Below are 26,464 nucleotides of genomic sequence, written 5' to 3'. Positions count from 1 at the left end.
TTGAGAGAATAAGCATCTATGAGATGCAGTATAACTATCTAGGGGCTTGGATTTTCCCATCATTCTCTTGGGGCTCCCTTTAGCCTCTGACAGCTTCTTGGGTAGTAGCTATTCCTTTGTTGTTCAGTTTCTTGGAGGAAGGCACCTAAGATCATTGGCCAGGGGAGGCTAGAATGTCACAAATTGTATTCTACTGGCAAGAAATACCACATAGGCAGGAATATGGACTTCATATGAATTTTTAATGCACAGAACAGCCTGTCAGAACCTCTGCTGGGGTGGGTCTGTGAGCAGCAGGAAGAGGCAGGAGTTGTGCAAGTGGAAGAGCATTAAAAAAAATCCTCACTGGGAAAATTGTCAGGTCTACTTTGGGGAGACGGCTACAGCCAAAGGGGCTGTCCTGTGTGCTCTGAGGCCTGGGTGAAGAGGCAGGGTAGGAGTCGGTGAAAGCAGACCACAGAATTGCTGAGGCTAGTCAAAGTCAAGGGGAAAGGGAGGGGAGGGTAATATGTGGCCCCCATCAGAATGCTCTCATTTCAGGATTTCTGGAGTCCATAAGAAAAGGTTTTAAAAAGGTGAGACTTTGACAGAGTCAAATAATGTCTCAAAAAAGAAAGAAAGAAAATAATGGATGATCCCGGCTGCTACCTAAGGTCCCTTCAACTGTCCATGGGAGAAAAAGTCTGACTTGGCCTTTGTGACTCCTTCAAGTCACCACCCTGTCCCAAACCCCACCCAGGATCCAGGTTCCTCATGTGTCCTTCCATCTCTTGTACTCTAAGAGTCTCTGCTCTTGGCCATCCAAAGCCTGAGGCCAGTCTTCTCTCTCACCGCCCCTTGGACTCGCCATACGTATTGCGTGCCATGGAGACCATCTTCTCCTCACATGTGACTTTGGTGTCCTTGAGGATGCTATACCAGACCATGCCAGCTGGCCGTACCTCTTCACTTCGGCAGAAGAGGTAGGGGATGGTGTCCACGCGGCTCTGGATGTAGGCGCTGCGCAGGAGGGTAGAGCAGTGGCTGCTGACCTTCTCCAGCCTCCTCAGGATCAGGTGGGCTTTTCTGAAAGGCAGGAGGAAAGAGCAGTTGGAGGACCAGGAACTCCAAGGTCTGTTAGCACAGAATCATGGGATTATAGGATTTTGAGTTGGAAAAAGTTTTAGAGAATGGCCACTGATACTGCACCATGCTTCTTGAATTCCTACACACACCAGGATTTATTCACATTGGAAGGAATTTGGGGTACTCATTTAGTTTAACCCCTCATTTAACAGAAGAGGAAACTGAGACATATAGAGGTTTAAAGACTTGCTTGAAATCACACAGGTAATGAATCAGTGGCAGAGTAGGGATTTGACCCTAGATCCCTGGATACCAAAGCTAGTATTCTTTCCTCTACTCCATGTTGTCTTTCAATCTGAAATCAAAAGTCCCATTTTTGTCACTTAATAGTCACAGGCAAGTTGCTTCACCTATACGGTCCTTCATTTTCCCATCTATAAAATGGAAATACTAATACTCATGTGGATCACAGGAAATTAGAACTGGAAGAAACTCTGATCACTGAATTTAATCACCTAATTTTACAGTTGAGGAAATAGTTTCAATCCTGGCTCTGCCACTTGTTACCCATATAAATTTAATGCCCAGAAAGGTTAAGGAACTTATTTAGTTTCCTAATCTATAAAATTTTTAGGGGTGAGGTAGGGGGTTGAACTAGATGACCTGAGGTCCCTCCTAGCTCTGGTGCATCCCATGGAAACCATCTTCTCTTTACATGTGATTTGGGCTCCTTGAGGATGCTATTTCCAACCATGCCAGCTGGCCACACCTCCTTATTGCAGCTGAAGAGATAGGTCTCTAAGTCCCCTTTGAGTTCAAAATCCAGGCTCCTATGACTCCAAGCCTGGAGCAGTAAAGTCACTTGCCCAAAGGTCATCCCTAGAGCAGAAGCAGATTAGAATGCCAATCCCTAATTGCCATTCTAATGCACATCCCTTTTGCAATTAAGCTAATGTATGGGAAAGTACTTTGAAAACTGCAAATTATCATGACAAGGTAAAGGATTTTTATTATCATTTAAGAATAAGGAATTTGATATGTTTGCTATCGGTTGTATAAAAGTTCTTCCTTTAATTTGTTTTCAGTCTGCCTCCTTTATGATCTAAGAGTTCTCCAATCCCACTTCTACTTTTCCAGGATCTGGGGGAACAAATCCATGTTTGCTCTCCCAAAATTCAAAGAACAGAGAATATGAGAGAAGGAAGGTGCTTTGGAACATGGAACATGGGCCAAAACAGATGAAAAGAAACTTAGTAGCCCAACACCCTTTGGTGGCAGAGGAAAGAACCAAGGCCCTGAGTATAATAATTTGGCCAAGATGATCCAGAGCCAGGATTTTAAACTATGTCTTTTGTCTCTTCAATCCACTGCTTCTTCCATTTTTTTTCATGATTTTATTCTGATTCCACACACATTTATTAAATACCTGCTGTGTGCAAGGTACTACTATGGTAGCACTAGAAACATAGAGACAAAATGGAAAATAGTCGCTGCCCTCATGTTCTATTGGGAGATACAATGTAATTAACACAAAATAACTTAAGGAGTGACTGAACACTAACAACTGGTGAGAAAAGGAAGATCCATATGCGGCACTGGAATTAAGTTTTGTAAAAAGCTGAGGTAGAAGTAAGAAGAAAATGTATTTCAGGAATGTGGAACAGCCTTTACAAAGGTATGGAAGTAGAAGATGAAATGTTAAATTCAGCAAAAGCAAGGCAAGGAAATTGTTGGTTGCCATCTAGAGTGTGTGAAGAGTTTCTGAGTATCCTTCAACACCTGGCTCCCTCAGCCCTGAATTAAGAAGTCAGAGGAAGGAGGCAGGGAGAGGCTTGTCTTTAACCATCTGTTTGGGTGGGGAGGGGCTGGGTAAGGAACCTCAAAGTCGGCACTCAATGAAGATTTATCGATTGTTTAATCATATAATAACTTCAGGATGTTGAAGGGTTTCTCTGCCCAGCCAAACTCACTTACTTCATGGTTGCCAGAGCCTAGATTTGCTAATGGAGTTGAATGTTTTTGTTAGGTCATTGAACACAGCATTTCCCCTAAACACTAACCTTTCCTGGACACTCTTAAGGGAGCAGAAGTTGCTCAGCCCTGGGGCATTATACTCTATACCAGCCTTGTCCCAGCTTCTATTTATAGCAGCCAGAGGTGTGGAGGGAGAGAGGGGAAGCAGGGGTTAGGTATTGTTCCAATATTCTCACCTCATTACTTACTCCCACTGGCAAAATGTTCATACTATACCTGGTGGACTAGGGAGGGTGGGAATTCTGTTGGATTCTGGGACTAGGGAATGAGCTAGAGAGACTGGATAAGCAAGGGATAGGGAGTTATTTAATTAGGAAAGCTTTAGGGAATTTCAACCTTAGATCCATGCACTCTACTATTTTTCAGACATCTTCAACACAGCACTACTGATTGAGATTCTGAGACAGAAACCTCCCAGCTTCAGAGAAGCCAGAGCTCCAGATTAAAGTAGGGGGGAGGATATGTGAAGGGACTGACATCAAGCACTCGTGGGGTCTGTGCAGCTCCCTCCCTGGCTTTGAACGGCTCTGGCTCTTATGTTATTCTCTCTTCGCCTCAGATGATTTGAAAAGCTTGCTGGCCCTGACTCCCTCTCAGTCAAAGCCGAGTCTTTCCCTCCCAAAATAACTTGGGGCCAGAATGACTCTTCCCACTGCAGACAAGATTGAGGGACAGAGACCGTGTCCTGCTGTGACATTACAAGTGCATCTGCTGTATCTTATGTGGATCACAGGATTCTAGAATCATAGATTTAGGCCTGAAAGGGACCTTAGAGGTCATTTAATCTAACCCCCTCATTTTACAGATGAGGAAATTGAGGCCCAGAGAGGTTAAATGACCAGCACAAAATAACACAGGCAGCAAAAGGTAAAGCCAGCATTTGAACCCAGGTAACTGATTCCAAACCAAGCTGCTAGACCACATGACAGCTAACATTTATACAGTTTTAGAAAGTGCTTTTCATGTATTATCTCATTTCAGCCTCATAATAGTGCTGTAAGGCAGGTTTTGTTATTGCATCCATTTTACTGATGAGGAAACTGAGTCTCAGAGGTTAAGCATCTTGCCTATAGTCACACAGACACGAAGAGTCTGAGACAGGATTTGAACTTGTCTTTTTGATTCCAAGTCCAGTACTCTATCTTACTGTATATACTATACCACCCAGTTGCTCTCAGCTTTAGAGGATTAATAAATGATTTATTTTGCTTTTTTAGTTTTAGGTCATAACACCAGGTTACATTTTTGTTGTCCTCTACAAATTCATTTACAAAGCATTTTTGAATGTTTTATTTCATTTGAACCTAAATAACTATGAACTAGGCAGGTCAGGGATTATTAGCTCCATTTTACAGATGAGAAAACTGATGACAAGAGAGATTAAATGGTTTGGTCAAAGTCACATCGATGGTAACTGAGGAATTCTTAGAACTCAGATCCTCTGACTCCAGATGTAGTTCTATGAAGCCTTTTATATATTACTTCATGTGTTTAATAAGTATTTTTGGAAGTCTAGAAAATATACCACTTTCTGTTGACAGGTTACCTCTGTTCTAGATATGCCTGACTCCCTTCCAGCCCAACATTCCTATCCTTCCTTTTTTTCTGGAAAGCTCCCCGCAGTCTGAAAACTCTTCCTAAAAACTTATTGGATGTACATCCTTGTGACATCAGAGGGAAGTAGGTGGCTCAATGGATATAGTGCTAGATCTGGAGTCAGGAAGACCCAAGTTCATATTCAGCCTCAGACACTTACTTGTATGACCCTGGGCAAGTCACTTAACCCTGCTTACCTCTGTTTCCTCATCTGTAAAATGAGCTGGAGAAGGAAATGGCAAACCACTGCCGGATCTCTGCCAAGAAAACTCTATAGACATTATTGGTGTGATACGGTTCATGTGATCCACGGGGATCATGAAGAATAGCATTACTAAACAACCCAACAACAACTTATGCCATCATAGTTGGGAAGCCAGAGAACTCAACAAGAGCCTATTTCTTCCTATAATATGGCTGACAAATCTTCTACAGCCATGCTATTGTGGGATGGTCCAGGTATCATTCACTGAATAACTGGAGAACTGACCAAGGCTAAGCCAGGTACATGGAAAGGAAGACATGTGAAATGGAGTACCAAAGCCCTTTCTCCTTTTCTCATGGCCACAATCATGTTACCATAGACTCGAGTGTGCTTGTGGCTGTAGCCTTTCCATCCAGGGAGCAAAGTGGATCTTTGTATTTGATCAGTCTACTACATTCTGACTCCACCTACAATCCCTGACATTCAGGGTCACAGGATGATTAGGCCAAAGTATCCCTCCCTAGTCACTACTTTCTGCTTCCTCATCCATATCAGCCTTGGCCCACTCATGTCCAAATCCAATCTTCTCTACCCCTCCCTCCATTTTGTTAACAAATTGCTTCTCACACTAGATCTACCATTCTCATGCTTTTTCTATTTCCTTGTAATTATGGAAACCTGGCTCTTCCTGGAGGATGCTGCATCCCTGTGTGCCCTCTCCAGCCCTGTGTGTACCTTCATTCATGCCCTGACACACATGTTCAGGAGGAAGTGTAGGAGTAGGCAGGCTTCCTGTTCCTCACAGCCACTTTTAGATTCTTCCCCTAATGTGATCACTCAGTAATGGATTGATTCTTTGAATCATTCCATCCAGATTATATTACCCTATCTAGATTCCAACAGATTTTTAGGCAGCTAGGTCTGGTGATAGAACACTTAGTCTAGACTCAGAAGACCTGAGTTCAAATCCAGCCTTAGAAACTTTTTTAGCTGTATGACCCTGGGCAAGTCACTTAATTGCTGTTTGCTTCAGTTTCCTTTATTATAAAAATGGGCATAGTAGCATTTACCTCACAGGGTGGTTGTGAGGATCAAAGGAAATATTTGCCACTCACTTAGCATAGTGCTTATGACAGTACATGCTTAATATATCCTTATCCCTTTCTCCAACACAGTTCTCAACTGGCCTCTAGGCTCTTCTCTTTTTTTTTTTGCCCTCTCAGAGACCTTAGTACCCACACATACCTTGTGTACTTCACTTAACATATTATTATCCCCTCAAATACTGGCTTCCCAGTTTATTAACCTTTTTCCATTTCCATGATCTGAACCTTTACTTCTCTTTAGCCACACACAGGTCTGGACATATTCCTAAATTCAATTTAATAAACATTTATTAAGCACCTATTATGTACCAGGCACTGTGCTGGGATACAAATAAGAAAAAAAGATAGTCCCTGCACTCCCTGAGGAGTCTATAATATGCTGAGAGGAAACAAGAAGGGGGAAGTAGGGCATCATGATGTTGGAATTGGATCAAGTGAGTACAGCTGATCAGAAGTGGTGGGGCTAGGAGTGCGCTTTAAAGGGAAACTTGGGGAAAAGTTTTTTGCTCTAATCAGAGCTGCAGAGGCTACAGAGAGTACTGATGAAGTGTGAGTACCAAAGCAGTTACAGTCTCTGGAACAATGAATTTCCTGGTGATGAGTTTTTCCTGGGAGCATGATCTTATCATTACCCTAATATGTTTCACCTCTTGCATACACAATTCAGGTATTTTCTACCTGACCATAACCTTTCCTTTCTTCCTGATCTCTCCTAAGCCTTTTCTCAATCCTCAAGGCAACCACCACTCACTCTACTCCGTGTTTTCTCAGGCTATCACCCTTGTTCTGACCTAACTTCTCTCTCTTCAGAAAATTACTCCAACAGTCAACCAGCTTAATTTTATATTGTCTTCTAAATTTGAGACCCATCTTTTCTCCAAACCTCCATCCCACATCACTCACACTATCCAACTTCTCCATGCATATTGTTGAATGTAAATGGACGAAGTCCCACAATGATATTGCGAAGGTACTGACTCTTCACTGAATGATTCTCTATACCCCTATGCGTTAGATTATGAGCTCCTCACAAGCAGAAACAGTTTTTATATTTCTTTCTATTCCCAATGTTCAGCACAGTACCTGTCATACAGTAGGCTTTTAGCTAATATTTGCTGACTTGACTCCACTTGTAATCTTTTTGAAACATTCTCTTCATTCCTCAATCCATCTATACAACTTATTCCTATTTTCTCTTAGAAGAGGACTTCACTGAAGACTTGCCTGAAAAAGTGAGGCTGTTCACCATAAGTTTCCTTTCCCCTCACCAATGTCTCACTCTAATATACCATCAGCATCAACTATTTTCTCTTCCTTTGCTTCAGTCTCTGATGAGGTGTCCCTTTTCCTTGAAAATACCAACCCCATACCACATCACACCTATCAGATTGGCTAACATGACAAAACAGGAAAATTATAAATGTTGGCAAAGATAAGGGAACATTAATGCATTGTAGGTAGAGTTGAGAACTGATCCAACCATTCTGGAGAGCAATTTGGAATTATGCCCCAAGTGCTATAAAACTATGCATACCCTTTGACTCAACAATACCACTTCTAAGTCTGTATCCCAAAGAGATTGTAAAAATGGAAAAGAGACCTACATGTACAAAAATATTTACAATAGCTCTTTTTGTGGAGGCCAAGAATTGGAAATTGAGGGGATACCAATCATTTGGGGAATGGTTGAACAAGTTGCAATATATGAATGTAATTGAATACTATCATTCCATAAGAAATGATGAACAGGTGGACTTTAGAAAAACCTAGAAAGACTTATATGAACTGATGCTGAGTGAAGTGAGCAGAACCAAAGAACATTGTACACAGTAACAGCAACATTGTGCGATGACCAACTGTGATAGGCTTAACTCTTCTCAATAATACAAGGATCTAATACAATTTCAAAAGACTCATGATGGAAAACGCTATCCACATCCAGAGAACTATGGAGTCTGAATGCAGATTGAAGCATACTATTTTCTCTTTTTTGTCTCTTCTTTCTCATGGTTTTTCCCTTTGGTTCTAATTCTTCTTTACCATATGACTAATGTGGAAATGTTTAATATGATTGTACATGTATAGCCTATATTGTCTTGGGGAGGGAAGAGTGGGGGAGAAAATTTAGAACTCAAAATCTTATAGAAGTGAATACTGAAAAATAAAAACAAATAGTTATAAAAAGAAAATACCAATTCCATTACTAGTACCCTGGATACCATCACCTCTTTTCTGCTCTAGGACCTTGCTCCTTTGATCACCCCCTCTTTTTCTCTCTATTTTCAATCTCTCTTTATCCCCTGGTTTCTTTTGTATTTACAAAAGGGATCAGTTCTTCTTATCCTTAAAAAAAAACAAACCCCCCCCCAAACCCTTCACTTGATTTTACCATTCCCTCAAAATACCATCTACTATATCCCTTCCCGTTTACAGTCAAACTCTTAGGGAAAAACAAACAAAAACCCTAACACTCCTTGCTACCACCCACCCCACTATATTTGCTTCTTAATCTCTCTTGAAATGACTTCCCACTGCATTGCTGAACTGAAACATTTCTCTCCATCACCAATGACCAATTAATTCTTAGATTTGATGATGATGATTGCTCCTTGACTTCATTGAACCATCTAGCATTGGTAACCATCCTTTTTTCCTAGATACTTTCTCCTCCCTAGGGCTTTATGAAATTACTCTCTCCTGATTGTCATCCTACTGACTTGGTTTTCTGATCTTGGTCTCCTTTGCAGGATCCTGATCCTGATTCCACCTCCTATCTGCAGGTATATTTAGGGACTCTGCTGTGGGCTCTCTTTTCTCTTTGTACTCTTTCACTTGGTGATCTCATCAGTAACTAACACCTATGTAGATCACTTTTAGATCCATGTAACTAGTCTTGGTTTCTCTCCTAAACTCCAGTTCTACATTACTGCCTATTGGAATGATCCAGCTGAACATACCTAAAACATCTCAAACTCAATATATCTAGAACAAATTTCCCTCCCCCTCCCTCTTTTGAAATTCTCTAACTGATCTTCCTGGATGTTCTCTACTCCATGGGTTTTCATGATACTCTCTTTTGGTTCTCCTGCTCCTTGTTTGGCTACTCATTCTCAATCTCTTTTGCTAGATCATAATCCATATTATGGTCCTAGCTTATGGTGTAGCCCAAGGCTCTGTCCTAGGCCTCCTCTGTTCTCTCTCTACACACTCTCAGTTTATTACTCCATCAGCTTACATGAGTTCAATTATAATCTCTGGGCAGATAGCTCCCATATCTGTTCATCTAGTCCTAGTCTCTTTCCTGATTTTTAGTCTTGTGTTACCAAGTACCCATTGGGCATCTCAAATTAGATGTCCTTTCAGCATCTCATGTTCAATATTTCCAAAATACGATATATTATTCCCTCCCTCCCTGCCCCCATTCTAACCCACAGTACATCAGAACTTCCCTATTTCTGTCTCTTAGTCCATTCTAAGCTCTTCACAACCTGTTTCCAACTTACCTTTCCAGTTTTATTAAACCTCTACTCCTACCTTCCCCTTCATTCAATCAACTTATGGTCTAGTCATCCTGGCCTTACTATTCTTCATACATGACTTTCTGTCTCCAATCTCTGTGCCTTTGCATTGTCTGTGTCCCATTCCTGGAATGTATTCCCTCTTTGTCTCCACCACTTGGAATCTCTAGTTTTCTTCAAAACTCAGTTCAAGTGTCTTTGATATGAGGTCTTTCTTGATTTCTTCAGCTATTGATGTATTCCCTCTCAAAAACTACAAGATATCTATTATGTGTGTATATTGTTTGTTTCTCCTCTGTCTCTTAGAATGTGAGCTCCTCGATGGCATGGGCTGTTTCATTTTTGATCTTAGCACAGTGCCTGGCACAGCAGTGCTTAATAAATGTTTGTTGACTACCTGATTGCTTGACTCCTTCATTAAAATGACTTTCCCCTAGGTTATCCAATAGTAGAGCTAGGACTAGAATTCAGATCTCTTCCCTCAGTGTTTAAAAGTCCCACTTAAATTCCTCACTCAAAGGGATGAGCAGGATCTGCAGCTAGGAGAAGCAAGAGGATCAGTTGTGGAGTCTCAATTTTTTTTTGTAAAATGGGATAAGGATCTAGGTTGTGCTACTTACCTGACTCTGTGCAGAAAGCATTTGGCATATCATGAAGAACTTTGTGAAATGGGAGTTATCATGGGAGATTATTTAAAGGAAGAAATCTCAAATGATGAAAATTCAGGCAGAAGGGGATATGCATTTGGACAAGGATCCCTGCTTGGTGACTTTATCCCATTGCCCTGGAGGACCACTACTTTACCTGATTGGCTATAAAACTAGTCCTGGGAAGGAGGCAGAGGCAATTTGAGTGATATTTCCCACCTTCTTTTCATTGAAAGCCAGACTGAAAAGTGGATTCATGTGCTGTCTCTGCCCTCAATTAAAACAACGCAGGCAAATAAGTTACATTTGCCCCCTGCTAGGAGTCAGTATTTGAACTCATTTAGCTGGATCTATTCCTTCCATCCTGGGGTTTCTCCATCTGCTAGAAAATTCCTTGTCTGGTTGAAGCCAGGCATGCTCTGATGGTCACCAACAAGATTGATGATGAGGTAAGGCTTTTAAGGGGCCTCATGAGAAATAGTTTTCTTTGACTTCTTAAATTCATAGCAAAATGGTAAAGGGTAGAGGGTAGAGTGGCAGATGAGAGAATGAAGATGCCAGAGAGGCAGTTTGTCATCTATCTGTTGTCATCACAAAGCTACTTGGGAGGGGACAGGGATAGCCATAAGCTTGGATGTTAGTGGGTGAGTGGGGTGAAGAAGACATAGAATGAAGTGAGAAGATGGTGAAAACCTGAGGGTGTATTTCAGAGCAGTCTTTCTGATAGGCCTTTTAGGTATTACTAAAGTCGAGATGAAAAGGATTAAAGTCAAGTTCTTTCAGGATGTCCTGACTTAGCTGCGTAATTATAGTCCTATAGTAAACCTTCAGAAGAACTGGGATCAAGGTCCCTAGGTTCATACAGACTTCTCTCAAGTGGCCTTGGACATAATGTGTTCCTAATTTTCTTGGCTATGATAATAGCTTAAAAAGCACATTGCTGAGGAATGATCTTTCAAAGAAGAGAAAATAAAAATGAATGTGACCAGAACAAAGACTGAAATGAACAAAACTAGCAATATGCTTCTGCTTAATTTGCTACAGCCTCAGTGGGCACATTCATGTGTGAGGATAGGAGGCAAGTGAAATGTGACGTCACAAACTAGTAACCCAAAAAATAATAACTTCAGTTGTTGTTCACTTGTTTCAGTCATGTCCAAGGCTTTGTTTCCTCATTTGGGGTTTACTTGGCCAATACTAGACTGGTTTGTCATTTCTTTATCCAGCTCATTTTACAGATGAGGAAATTGAGGTGAACAGGGTAAAGTGACTTGCCCAGGGTCACACAACTATGAAGTGTTTGAGAATATGGGAAGACAAGTATTCCTGACTCTAGATTTGTCACTCTATCCATTAGGACCAAATGTAAAAGTCTCTGAATTTAAAGCCCTTCACAAATGTACCCAACCTACTTTCCTATCCTTATTACACTTTACTGTCATTTACAAATTCTAAAAACAGTTAAAGTAGTCTTCTTGCTGTTCATCACACTGAATGGAATGGCATTCTATCTTCCATCTCCTGGCTTTTGCATCAGCTGAAGTATATTCTTCCCCCCCCACACACACACACCACCCCCATTTCTGCCTCTTAGAATCCCTAGGGTCCTGTAAGACTCAGGTCATGTATCACCTTCTGCATGAAGCCTTCCTGATCTTCACAGATACTTAGTGCCATCCTTATAATTAACTAGTATTTATTATGCTTATATTTTACATATACAAATTTACATTTATATCTATTTGTTGATTTCCCTAATAGAATGGAAGCACTGGGATAGCAGGGACTGTTTCATTCTTGCTTTCGTATCTTTAGTGTCTAGGACAGTGCCTCCTATAGAAGAGGTAGTTAACAAATGCTTAGGGATTGATTGGTTTCTGCTACATCATAACTATCTGTCAAGCAAAGAAGAGGTTGGTCCACCCTTTGGGACTGTGTTCCCTCATTCTGAACCCAAAAGAGCTGTTGATAACTGAGACTTTAGGGATGCACATCCCAAATCCTCGATGTCTCGAGTATGAAAAAATTCTTCTTAGAGTTATCTAGTGTCTCATCTTATAAAGTAGTAGTAAATAGCCATAACATTTCAGTGCTTGAAGAAATCTTAAATATGAACTAATGTAGTTCACTCTCTAGATTTGTATTGTCCCTATTTTATGGATGGTAAAATCAGTGACCAAGAAAGAGAAGTCAGTTACCCAAGTCACACAGCAAGTTATGGGCAGAGTGAGATCTCCTGATGTCTAACCTAATATCTTGCCTTTTACCTCTCTTCCTGAGAAACATGACTTAGCTATCTCCTTGAAAGGCCATAGAGAGAAACCCAGAAAGTGTGAGGACAGGATAGAATAAGAAATAACAAGAAGCTGAATAGTATACTGCGCACGACATGCTGAGAGAGGAAAAGAGGGAGAGGTGGGGAGAAAGAAAGAATGAGTCTGCCTGGTGTGAGCTGGATAATATATTGTCGCACAGCTCTTACATTGCCAATTTAGCCCCATAAATCAAACTCCGGGCATTTCCAAGTGTTCCCTTGGTGGGGGAAAGATGGCAGGTCAGAGTGACCACTTTTTCAAATACTGGAAATGAAATCTTCCTAAACAGAGACCTGACCTAGCCCTGACTGTGGGGGGAGAAAGGAGTGGAGGAGGGACTAGGAACATTAATTTATAACTTGATTAACAAGGAGGGACTAGGAAAGGGAAGATTTAGGAAAGCAGCCACTTTCTACTGGCCTGACTGGATCAGACAGTCATTCTCAGGGAAATTTATGTGCCTTGTCTTTGCTCACTTGATGGTCTGGTCGGTTGGGTGACAGGGCATATTGAACAGTGACCAGATAGAGTTCAAATTACCGAGGACAGATGGGGAAATATAGAAAATAGATTGTGAAGAAACATTCCTGCTTGCCTTTCAACTACATCCATGGCTGCTTGATCAGATTTTAATATCTCTGTTTTTGTTGACCCCAAGTTCACTGTCATTCAACAGGGCAATGTGACTGCCACAAAAGTGAATGCAGTCTGAGGCTACATTAGTAGAAGAATGGCATCTAGGATCTACTTTGGACTTTAGCCCCCCTCCCCAACATAGACACACACACACACACACACTTTTTTTTTGCATTGTAAGACCCCACTGAGGGTCTTGTATTTCATTTTGTCCATTCTCGTCTAAATGGGACATTGATGAACTGGAGTGAGTTCAGAGAAAGTTGCCCAGGATGATAAAGGGTTTGAAGTCCTATGAAGAAGAGAAGGAATTGATAGTACTATCTTTGAAGAAGAGAAAAAAATAAGGGGAAAAAAGGGTAGCCATTTTAAAGTCTTTAAAAGTCTGACATATGGAAGGGGTAATATGACCTATTCTTCCTCCAATGGGCAGAAAAAGTATCAGGAGGGAAAAATCAGTAAGGAGACATTTCAGTCCCATGTGAAACATATTTCACTAATATTTAGAAGTGGGACTGACCAAGAGTGGTTAACTTGTGAAGCAGTGATCTCCCTGTCACTGGAAGTTTTTGAACAAAGGCTGAATGACCATCTCTCAGGGATTCTAGAAAAGGGTTTCCTGTTTTGGAAGAGGGTGGTCAGCTTAGTATCTGATGTCTGTTAACTTAAAAAATAACCATATTTCAAAATAATGGGTTTTCTTTGTTGTCTGACATATCTTATTTGGTGTATTTTCAAACATTCTGAGAAGGGACCTATAAGCTTCATCAGACTGCCAAAGGAAGTAATGACAAAAAAGAAAGAAATAAAGGAAGACAAGAAGCACTTATTAAGTACCTGTTCTGTACTAAGTCCTTTTACAAATTTGATCTCATTCAGTCCTCACAAGACCCTAAGAGGTAGATAATATTATTATCATCTCCATTTTACAGTTAAGGAAAATGAGTCAAACAGCTTAAATGATAGTAAAAAACTGATTACTAGATGATTTCTAGGGTCCTGAACCCTGGTTCAGCCAATTATTATTATTATTATTATTTTTATGGAGGGAGTAGCAGGATGGGAGGTGAAATAAAGAGAACTTGAATCCAGAAAGATCATTATTCTACAAATTAGACATTGATACAAAAAAGAAAATATCTGCTGTTAACTGGTGCAACCAATGGAAAAGGAGAAAAAAAACACCCCATCAAACAACAATGGTTTGTATGACTTTTTTTTGTGTCATACTTATACACCCAAGCATTTGATCAAGAAGTGATGTCCGTAGATCAGTGATTTTTAGTCATTCTCAGCTGGAGAAACTGAGGCAAATTTAATCAGTTGAAAGCATTGAGTCAATACCTTGTGGTTCATCTATAAAAAGCAGGCCAGGAAGGTGGGAGACTCAATCTCACTACAAACAACTCTTTAGCCTCATGACTACTCGTTAATCTCAGCTCATAAGTGCAGGCCCCAACCTTCACCACAGAGACCACAGAAGAATGGACTTCCTCTAGGATGCCCCAGTTTCCCTGGCTTTCCATGTGGCTCTAACTACATCTATCCACATTGCCCTTGGTACTTCTTAGATGTAGAAACATGTGCTTCTAGGTATGGCTTCCATTCCTCCCTCCCTCTCTGATCAGAATTTCTGTAGCATTTCTGAGAAGTCTTCTATTAAAGGAGAGTGATTGAATCTCTCTGGAGCCCAAACTACCATAACTTGAGAGAGATAATCAAGAACTTGTGTCTAATAAATTCTCAAAAGTAAATTCTTGCCCTTGGTGCCTATAATCAGAAAACTCCTTCAAAGAATGTCAAAGGCAGGGTTGGATGGTCTTTGACAAGGCAGCTGAAGAAGAAATGAATGCACAATCATGTTAAATTTTGGTAGGTCAAGATGAATCCTTCTATGTAGGCAGCACAAAATCATTCTCTGTGTTTCTTCTCTCGTGTCACTTTTCAATCAAAAGTAAGGGGGACCAAAGTATCCAATGCCAAGGATGTCCTGACCACAGTGAGTGCTGGTCTGGGGCCACCTATGAGCTCAGTTTTTAATATCTCCTAATGTAAACCTTATGCTTAGGACATCTGGATGTCAGTGTGTCTTCTTGTACCAGCTGTTTGCAGTAACCTGTGGTTTCCATGGAAACCAGGCTCTGGGGGACGCCAGCCTGATGTATTTATTACTTGGAGGCAATAGACTCCCTCTTGTCACTAAGTTTTATGAGCATGTATTACTGTGGCTGAGAGGCTGAGCCGATAAACATTTTGAGGTTTCACATTAATGAACCATGGGAATGAAATCTACCCAGTAAACCCATCCAATAAGACACTCCTGGGAAAATCTTCACTCATCGTAGTCACCACAGAGCCTGGAGAAGCAAATGATATAGGTTAAGGCTAAGAGTTAGCAGTGGGCTGAGACTGATGTCACACCCAATGTCTCTCCTATAGAAAGCGTCTACATGACTCATGTACAGGTGTGTCCACTGTATCCTAGTGACTACTGCTTTTCTGGCTCCCTCTCTGTCTCTCAAGGTAGGTAGGTAAGCTTACTTGCCATCTCCTAACTTGGCATGAAGCAAAGCTTCATACATACCAACCAGTTTTGGTCAGTTTCATACCCACATGGACTGCTTACAGGCCTCAAAAACACATGCCTATAGTTAGAGAGAAGGACCTGGTTGGTGGTCTTACCATGTTGATGGCTTGGAACAAATCTGTTTCCACTACTAGGAAAAAAACCCCAAATTCAAAATGAGTCTAAACTTAAAGAAACAATAGAGGTGAACTATTACAACTCCTTTATTTTTATAGATAAGAGCTAACATTTATATGGCATCCTGAGATTTGCAAAGCACTTTACAAATATTAACTTACTTGATCTTCACATTTTGCAGATGAAGAAGCTGAAATAGATAATGATAAAGTGACTTGTCCAGGGTCACAAAGCTAGAAAGTATTTGAGGGCATGATTTGAACTTAGGTCTTTCTGTCTCCAAGTCCAATGCTATATCTATTTATAACTTGATTAACGAGGAGGGACTAGGAAAGGGTACCTGCCTTTGCAGGGGAAGAATCTGAAGTTCAGAGAAAGGCATCACCACATAAGGAAGCCAGGGAAGCTTGGCATACATCCTGGAGGACATATTGTGGTTGAGTGTGGTAGGGGCCAGTGGACTAGCTGAAGGCCCAGATGGCATGCTTACCTAAATTATAGATGACACAAAGAGTGGGAGCTAGTATGTTGGACAATAGGCCCTCTAACCTCCTTGTAAGCTATAATGATGGGCTAAACTGAATGAGATAAATTTTAATAGGATTAAATGTAAAGTCCTACACAGATTAAAAAAATGAACAAGAATAGGATGGAAGAAGTTATGGTCAGTTGGTAGTTTTTTATACAAAATAATCTAGACTATAAAGCTCAATGGGGGCACGTAGGTGGTGCAGTGGATAGAGCACCAAGCCCAGAGTTAAGGAGAAACCTTCCTGAGTTCAAATCTAGCTTCAGATACTTACTTGCCCTGTGACCCTGGGCAAGTCACTTAACCCTCCTTTTTTCAGTTTGCTCATCTGTGAAATGAGCTAGAGAAGGAAATGACAAACCAGTCCAGTATCTTTGCAAAGAAAACCCCAAATAGGGTCATGGAGTTGGACATGATTGAAAAACGACTGAACAACATAAAGCTTAATCTGATCAACAATTACATAGTGATAAAAAAAAATCTAACTTAGTTTTTGACTACAGTAGGATATGTAGCGTGTACATATGAGGGATATGGCAGCACCATTCATCTCTGCACTGACACTTAGGTCAAGGAGACTGAGTTAACAGCGGAGGTGCCACATTTTAGGAAGGCCTTTGACAAGCTGAATCACCATCCAGGAATGGGAGAGAACTGAAGTCTACGCCATATGATGAATTGTTGAAAGAACTGATGTTCACATTTATATAATTTGGCAAAAGAGAATGTTTGTCCAAGAAAAGAGAAGACTTGGAGTAGGAGGCATGCTTGTTGTTTTTAAGTGTTTGAAGGGTTACCATGGGAAAGAGGCATTGGGATCATTCTGCTTGGCCTCAGAGGGCAGAACTAGAACTATTGGGCAGGAGGTGAAGAGGAAGTTGTAAAGAAAGTTGTCTTGGCCCAATGTTAGTTGTCCAGAGTTCAAATAAACTCTCTCAGGAGGAGGGTTCCCCATCAATGAGTCAACTAGCTTTCACTAACATCTACCTCACTGGAGGTCTCAAGCTGGGGTGGATGATCACTTGGCTATATTGTATTGGGATTCCAGAACAAGTATAAGGTGGCCTAGAAAACGATGTCTAAGGTTCCTTCCAGCTTTCATCTTCAATGATGCACTGCACTGTGGGAACAGGAAGTCAGCAGCTGCTGTCAATAGCCCTAACTAGGATGCTATTAGCCTCTTTTACAATCTAAGGCTTCCTCTAGACAATATATAGAATCAGAACCATTGAGCTGATGTTTGTTAGAGTCTGGACCATCATATTGTAGTGGCAGAACCCACTGTTTTCAAAAGAGGGAGTGTAAGATCACCAGCTGAGTCTTTGGTATGGCATGGTAGAGCAGCTTCAAAGATTGTATTTTCTTGGTTTGTTTACTCTGAGTGTTTCTATGTTTTCTAAGTGTAAATGTGTATCCTCTTAGGGAGGCACAGTGTGCTAGCTGTGCTGAAATCTGCCCTAAGGTCTTGTGCACAGAAATCACCTAATGAATAGTCAGTGATGACTCTGTGTCACAAAGTCAATGACTTCTGTACCCTTGATAATACTTTCTAAAAAATTTTTTTTCAGATGTGTTTGTGAATTGTGGGACTGTGGTAGTCAGAAATTGATAGATCTGTTAGGTCAAGTAACTTTCTCAAAGTCACAGGGAAGGTAATGACAAAATCAAGTCTGGAACCTAAGTCTCCTGACTCATAATCCAATTTATCTTCCATTATACCAGTGCCTCCCTGATAGCTGGAAAATAATATGGCAATCATAAAACCTTCCTACAAAAAAAAATGGGGAGACTGGAGCTACTTTTTGGTAAGACACCAGTAAAATGATCTCTTTTAAAAAATCAAATGGAACATAACCTGCCTTTTTACCTTTCTAGTCCTTTTGAAAATAGTATTTTTTCCAATTGCATGTAAAGATAATATTCAGCATTAATTTTTATAAGATTTTGAGTTCCAATTTTTTCTCCCTACCTCCCAAAGACAATAAGCAATCAGATATAGGTTATACATGTGCAGTCATGGAAACATACTTCCACATAGTCATGTTGTGAAAGAAGAAACAGAACAAAAGGGAAAACACACACACACACACAAATAATATGTTTTGATCTGCAGTCTGAGTCCATAGTTCTTTCTCTGGATGTGGATAGCATTTTCCATCATGAGTCTTTTGCAATTATCTTGGATCATTGTATTACTAAGAATAGCTAAGTCAATCATAGTTGATCATCACACAGTGTTATTGTGTATAATGTTCTCCTGGTTTTGCTCTCTTCACTCAGCATTAATTCATGTAAGTCTTTCCTTTTTTTTTTCTGAAATCTACCTGCTCATCACTTCTTATAGCACAGTAGTATTCGATAACATTCATATTCCACAACTTGTTCAGCCATTCCCCAGCTGACAGGCATCCCCTCAATTCTTGGCCACTACAAAATGAGCTGCTATGAATATTTTTGGGATTGATCTTTTTTGGGATACAGACCTAGTAGTGGTATTGTTGGCTCAAAGGGTATGGACAGTTTGCCCTTTCAGCATAGTCCCAAATTGTCCACCAGAGTGGTTGGATAAGTTCAAAACTACACTAACAATGCATTAGTATCCCAATTTTCCCACATCTCCTACATTTTACCATTTTTCTTTTCTGTCATATTAGATGAGTGTGAGGGGTGCCTCAGTTATTTTAATTTGCATTTCTCTAATCAATAGTGATTTAGAGCATTTTTATATGACTACAGATAGTTTTAATTTCTTTATCTGAAAACTGTTTGTTCATATCATTTGATCATTTCTCAATTGAGGAATGACTTGTATTCTTATAAATCTGAATCTCTAAACAGGTCTTCTTAATTTTTTTCACTTATAACCCCTTTAGTGCTTCTTAAACTTCAGTTGGTTGGTTGAAACCCATAGTTTAAGAAGCACTGCATATATCTGAGAAATGAGGCCTTTATCAGAAATATTTGCTGTAAAGATTGTTTCCCATCTTTCTGCTTTCCTTCTAATCTTGGTTGTTAGTTTTGTTTGTGCAAAATCTTTTCAGTTTAATGTAATAAAAATTAAACATCTTGTAGTTCATAATGTTCCCTATCCCTTCTTTGGTCATAAATACTTCCCTTCTTCATAGATCTGATAAGTAAACTATTCCTTGCTCTCCTAATTTGTTTATGGTATCAAACTCTGTGTCTAAACCATGTATCCATTTTGACCTTATCATGGTATATGGTATAAGATGTTGGTTTATGCCCAGTTTCTCCCATACTATTCGCAGCTGTTTTCATCAAATAGTGAATTCTTATCCCAGTAACCAGAGTTTTTGGGCTTAATGAACAATAGATTACTGTGTTTTGTATACCAAATCTATTCCACTGATCAACCATTCTTTTTCTTTGCCAGTACCAAATAGTTTTGATGATTGCTGCTTTAGAATATAGTTTTAGATCTGTTATAGCTAAACCAACTTCCCTCCCATTTTTTTCACTAATTCCTTTGATATTCTTGATCTTTTGTTCTTCCAGATGAATTTTGTTACCATTTTTCTAGCTCTATAAAATATTTTTGGTAGTTTGATTTGTATGGCACTGAAAAAAATAATAATTTTTTTAAAAAAGCAATCAGGGTTAAGTAACTTGCTCAAGGTTACACGGCCAGTTATTTCTGGGTGTGGTGCTGAGTATCTGAGCCCAGATTTGATCCAGGTCATCCGGACACTGGAGCCGGTGCTCTTACTCGCTGAGCCACCTGGCCGCTCCTAAGCAATTGGGGTTAAGTAACTTGCTCAAGGTTACATGGCCAGGTGTTTCTGGGTGCGTGCTAAGTGTCTAAGCCCGGGATTCGATCTCCAGGTCATCCCAACACTGGAGCCTGTGCTCTTACTTGCTGTGCTACCTGGCCGCCTGAAAAAAAATAATTTAATTTAGGTAGAATTTTCATTTTTTTTATACTAGCTTGACCTACACATGAGCAATGGATATTTTTCTAATTGTTTAGATTTTTGTGAAAAGAGATTTATAATTGCATTCATAGAGTTCCTGGGGTTGTCTTGACAGGTAGACTCCCAAATATTTTCCATTGTCTACAGTTATTTTAAATAAAATTTCTCTATCTTTTGTTACTGAGCTTTGGTAATATATAGAAATGGTCATGATTTATGTGGATTTATTTTATATCCTGTGACTTTGCTAAACATTAATTATTTCAAGTACTTTTTTAGTTGATTCTCTAAGTATACCATCATATTGTTGCAAAGAGTGATAGTTTTGTCTCCTTTCTATTTCTTTTTCTTCTCATTGCTAAAACTAAAATTTCTAGTGCAATATTGGAATAATAGTGGTGACAATGGGCATCCTTGTTTCACCCCTGCTTTTATTGGGAAGGCTTCTAGCTTATCCCCATTACAGATAATGCTTGCTGATGGTTTTAGATAGATACTACTTATTTTAAGAACAGCTCCATTTATTCATATGTTCTCTAGTGTTTTTAATAGCAATAGGTGCTGTATTTTGTCAAAGGGTTTTTTTTCTGCATTTATTGAGATATGACATATCTGTTGGTTTTGATATTGATATGGTCAATTAGGCTGATAGATTTCCTAATATTGAACCAATCCTGTATTCCTGGTATAAATCCCACCTAGTCATAGTGTGTTATCCTGGTGATAAGTTGCTACATTCTCTTTTCTAATATTTTATTTAAAAATTTGTCATCAATATTAATTAGGGAAATTGGTCTATAACTGTCTTTGTTTTGGCTCTTTCTGGTTTAGGTATCAGCACCATATTTGTGTCATAAAAACAATTTGGTGGGACTCCATCTATTTTTCCAAATAGTATATATAGTATTGGAATTAATTGTTCTTTAAGTCTTTGATGAAATTCACTTGTAAATCAATCTGGCTCTGGAGATTTTTTCCTCAGGGAGTTCACTGATGGCCTGTTCAATTTTTTTTTCTAAAATAGGGTTATTTAAGTATTTTATTCCATCTTCCTGGATAATTTACATTTATTTAAAAAATTTTGTCCATTTCACTTATTGGCATACAGTTGTGCAAAATAGCTTCTAATTATTGTTTAAATTTCCTCTTTATTAATGGGAAATTCACCCTTTTCATTTTTGATACTGGCAATTTGGTTTTCTTACTTTTTAAAAATCAAAGTTACCAGAAGTTTATTTATTTTATTTTAAATAAAATCATGTCTTGGTTTTATTTATTAGTTCAATAGTTTTCTTACTTTCAATTTTATTAAGCTCTCCTTTGAGTTTTAGAATTTCTAATTTGGTTTTTAATTGGGTTTTAAAATTTTTTCTTTTTCTAGCTTTTTAAATTGCACACCCAATTTATTGATTTGCTCTTTCTCTATTTTATTCATGTAAGCATTTAGAGATATAAAAATTTCCCTAAATATTACTTTGGCTGAATCCCACAAATTTTGGTATGTTGTCTCATTATTACCATTTTCTTTGATGAGATTATTGGTTGTTTCTATGATTTGTTGTTTGACCTACTCATTCTTTAGGATCAGATTATTTAATTTCCAACTATTTTTAATCTATCTTTCCATAGTCCCTTATTACATGCAATTTTTATTGTATAATGATCTGAAAATGATGAATTTAATATTTCTACCTTTCTTTTTTTTTTTGCTTTTCAGAGGGCAATTGGGGTTAAGTGACTTGCCTAAAGTTACACAACTAGTTTTTGTGTTAAGTGTCTGAGCCGGATTTGAACTCAAGTCCTCCTGACTCCAGGGCCAGTGCTCTATTCACTGCGCCACCTAGCCACCCCTAATATTTTTACTTTTCTTCATTTGATTTTGAGTTTTTTTTATGCCCTAATATATGGTGATCTTTTGTGTAGGTGTCATATACCACTGACAAAAAATGGTGTGTTCCTTTCTATCCCTATTCAGTTCTCTCCAGAGGTGTATCATATCTAACTTTTCTAAAATTCTATTCACTTCCTCAACTTCTTTGTTGTTTATTTTGTAGCTAGATTTATCTAGCTGTGAGAGGGGGAGATTAGGGTCCCCCACTAGCATATGTTTGCTGTTTGTTTCTTCCTGTAACTCACTTAAATTCTCCTCTAAGAATCTGGATGCTATACCACTCAGTGCATATATGTTTAGTATTGATATTACTTCATTGTCTATGATGCCTTTTAGCAAGATGTAGTTTCTTTCTTTATCTTTTAAAATTAGATCTGTTTTTACTTTTGCTACCCCTGCTGTATTTTGTTTTACTCAGCTGAACCATGATATATTCTGTGAATTACTTTCAGTCTATGTGTGTCTCTCTCCCTCTTTCTCTTCCTCCCCTTCCCTTCTCCTTTCACCCTGCCCTTCCTCACCTGTGTTTTGCTGTTGACCACTGCCTCCCTCAATCTATCCTACCTTTTGTCAGTCCCTGCCCCCTTTTCTTTCCCCTTCCCTTCCTACTTCCCTATAGGGTAAGATAGATTTCTTTACCCAAATGAGTGTGTATGTTATTCCCTTGTTGAGTCAAATCCAATGACAGTAAGGTTAAAAAAATGGTCATCCCTCCCTTCTTTCCCTCTATTGTGATAGGTCTTTCATGGCTCTCCATGTGATATAATTTACCCCATTCTGCCTCCCCCTTTCCTCTTCTCCCAGCACAATTCTTTTTTTTTTACCCCTTAATTTTTTCTTGTCATCCCATCAAAATCAACTTATACCTATACCCTCTAAGTATACTTCTCACTGCCCTGATAGAGATTCAGTTTTTAAGAGCTACAAGCATCATCTTCCTGTGTAGGGATGTAAACAGTTTAACCTTATGAATACCATGTTTGTTTTCCCCTTTCCTCTTTGCTTCTTTCCATCAGGAACATTTGAAAATTCTCCATTTCATTGAATATTCATCTTTTCCCCCAAAAGATTATGTTCAATTTTGATGGGTAGTTGATTCTTGGTTGTAATCCAAGCTTCTTTGCCTTCCAGAATATCATATTCTAAGTCCCCTGATCCTTTAATGTAGAAGTTACTAAATTCTGTGTAATCCTGACTATGTCACCTTGATATTTGAATTGTTTCTTTCTGGCTGCTTATAGTATTTTCTTCTTGACCTGAAATTTGGCTACAATATTCCTTGGAGCTTTTATTTTGGGATCTCTTTTCAGGAGGCGATTAATGGAAGCTTTCAATGACTATTTTATCCTCTGTTTCTAGGATATCAGGTTAGTTTTCCTTGATAATTACTTGAAAGATGCTGTCAAGGCACTTCTTTTGATCATTACTTTCAAGCAGTCCAATAATTCTTAAATTATCTCTTCTGGATCTGTTTTCTAAGTCAGTTGTTTTTCCAATAAGGTACTTTATATTTTCTTCTATTTTTTTCATTCTTTTGATTTTGCTTCACTGATTCTTGATGCTCATAGAGTGATTAACTTCCCATTTGTCCAATCTTAATTTTTAAGAAATTATCTTCTTCAGTTAGCTTTTGTACCTCCTTTTCCATTTGGCCAATTCTACTTTTAAAGGAATTATTTTCTTCAGTGGATTTTTTTTCATTTGACCAATTTTATTTTTTAAGGAGTTTTTTTTTCAGACAATTTTTGTGCTTCCTTTTCCAAGCTGTTGACTACCCCCCCCCATAATTCTCTTGTATTAACTTGTTTCTTTTCCCAAATTCTCTTTTACCTCTCTTACTTGATTTTTAGAATCCTTTTTGAGCCCTTCCAAGAGGACTTTATGGGTCTGAGACCAATTCATATTCCCCTTTGAGGCATTTTGACATTGTTGTACTTTTCTGAGTTTGTGTTTTTTTCTTCCCTGTTGCAATTGTAGCTTTCTGTGGTCAGGGCTTTTTTTTTTTTTTTATTTTTGCTCATTTAAAAAAATTGAGCTCTGTTCTTGGGGTACAGGAGTACCCAAGCTTCTTGCACTGGGGGCACAAGTTCCAGTCACTGACTTTCTACATTGGGACCTTTGGGGCTAACGACTTGCCCCCTGTGTTTAGGTGGCCCGGATTGGTCACACCAGTTGGGCCCTGGGTTCCAAGGTTGGGAGTTTGCCTGCTGTGCTGGTGCTGGATACCTCACAGCTGACCTGCTGTGCTACCAGCCTACTGAGGCCTAGGTTGCTGATATGTGCTATGACTAACGTTCTCCTGCTGGCTTGTCTGGATGCTGCCTGCTCTGGGCTGCACACCCCTTTTTTACCCAAGTGAGACAGAACTTTCCTAAAGTCCTTCTAAGATATCTTGGGCTAGAAAATTGTTTCTCTCTGTCTTTTTGGGGATTCTGTTGCTCCAAAATTCTTTTAGAGGCTTGATTTAACATTGTTTCTGAGGGAAACTGGGGAGAGCAACTTCCTGGCTTCTCTCTGCCATCTTGGTTTCCGCCGCCCCCTCCCCCCCCCCCCCCCCCCCATGTACTCTATTACCCAGTGAAACTGGTCTCTTTGTTCCATCTCCTGACTCTGGGCATTTTCACCAGCCGTGTCCCATGCCTGCAATACTCACTTTTCAACTCTACTTCCTAACTTCCTTCCTTCCAACTAAAGTCTCATCTTCTACAGAAAGCTCTTCCCAATCCCCCTAATTCATGGCGCCTTCTATCAATGGATTGTCTCCACCTGATCACATGTCTATCTTGTTTGTGTATAGTTGTTTACATGTTGTTTCCCTTGTGAACTCTGAGAGTTGTTTTTGCTTTTCTTCATATCTCCAGTGATTAGCACAGTGCCTGACACTGAAATGAAACAGAAATAATTCATATATAAGTCCATGGTGAGCTCATCCACTTTCATGGCTTTATCTATACCTCCATGGAGATAACTATGAAACCTCCATCACCACCCTTTGTCTTTAGACCTGTATTTCCAAGGGTCTAGACTTTGGGAGGATTTTGCCCCATATATATCCACTCATAGTCAACTTATCTAAAACTGTATTTATTATATCTTTCCCTAAAACCAACTACTTTTTTTCCTTCCTAACCTCCTAGTGTCCTTCAGAGGCACAATCATACTCCCAGTTTCCCAGCCTAGATATCTTGGAATTTTCCTTTATTCCTTCCTCTCCATTTCCTATAGCTTCACCATCACAATATTCTCATTCATTCTCTACTTTTGAAATTTATCCTTTTGACTCTATTCCCACAGCTATTGCCCTGATATGAGCCTTCATAACCTCACACGTGGGGCCTCCTCTGTAATTAATTCTGTAATAGCCTCCTCCTGTAATAGTCTCATCCTCTTGCCCCAATCCATATCATGTAGGTTGCCAAGTTAATCTTCTTGAATTTCTTTCCTTACTTGGTTCCCTGCTTCCTTTCTCATCAGGTACTAACTCTGCAGTTTGGCTTTTGAGGCACTCTGTGTTTAGTTCCTACTTTGTCTTTGCAACTTTATTCCCTATTTTTTACACATAGGCATAGATAGAGTGTTATCATGGAACATGAACTGGACTGAGAGTCAGGATACCTGGTTTCTAGTCTTTGGTCTGACATTATCTTACTATGTAAGCAGCTATGTGACCTAGCTGGAACTGGACACTTGGAGCTTTCAGGATCCCACCACCTTTGACACAAGCACATAAAGCTTTCTCTTTGAGGCAGGTTGGCTCTTTACTGACCACTACAAAGCACACTGCTTACTCTCAGCTTGGTCTAATTTTAGAGGCTAAATGATAAAGCAGAAAGAGTGGCTTTGGGGTTCCCCAGGAAGACCTGGCTTCAAATCCTAGCTATTATCACGTACATTACCTTAGGCAAACAGCTTCATTTCTCTGGATCTCAGTTTCCTCATTTGTAAAAAGGAAGGAATTGGGCTAGATCACCACTAACATCCCTTTTAGCTCTAAGGTCTATGATCCTATGAGTATAGACTTTGGATCTTAGATATCTCTCTTTGCCCTACATCTGACATTGAGCAAACAACTAATCAACAATCATTTATTAAGCACCTCTTATGTGATAGGCACTATGATATGCACAAGAGAGAATGAAAGAAGGAAGGAAGGAAGGAAGGAAGGAAGGAAGGAAGGAAGGAAGGAAGGAAGGAAGGGAAGGAGGGAGGGAGGGAGGGAGGAAGGGAGGAAAGAAAGAAAAAGAAAGAAAGAAAGAAAGAAAGAAAGAAAGAAAGAAAGAAAGAAA

At 39.4% G+C, this 26,464-nt stretch overlaps 1 protein-coding gene across 2 annotated transcripts in view; it reads right to left on the bottom strand.

The window, feature by feature from the left end:
• Window positions 1-225: 225 nt before the first annotated feature.
• ASTN2 (astrotactin 2) overlaps window positions 226-26,464 on the bottom strand; it is a 1,158,830-nt gene continuing 1,132,591 nt past the window's right edge. For both annotated transcript variants that reach the window (XM_069073820.1, XM_069073821.1), the window contains one exon: window positions 226-1,065. In XM_069073820.1, coding sequence (XP_068929921.1) covers window positions 828-1,065 — 238 coding nt within the window. In that variant the 3' untranslated portion in view covers window positions 226-827. The remainder of the gene's footprint in view (window positions 1,066-26,464) is intronic.

This window comes from Petaurus breviceps, unplaced genomic scaffold (genome assembly GCF_028583685.1).
Source record: "Petaurus breviceps papuanus isolate PSGF00001 unplaced genomic scaffold, PetGlider_PUasm1.0 90879, whole genome shotgun sequence".
In the NCBI taxonomy this organism is placed as follows: Eukaryota; Metazoa; Chordata; class Mammalia; order Diprotodontia; family Petauridae; genus Petaurus; species Petaurus breviceps.
Note: the sequence above shows the minus strand (reverse complement) of the source record. Positions and strands in the feature narration are given on the sequence as shown.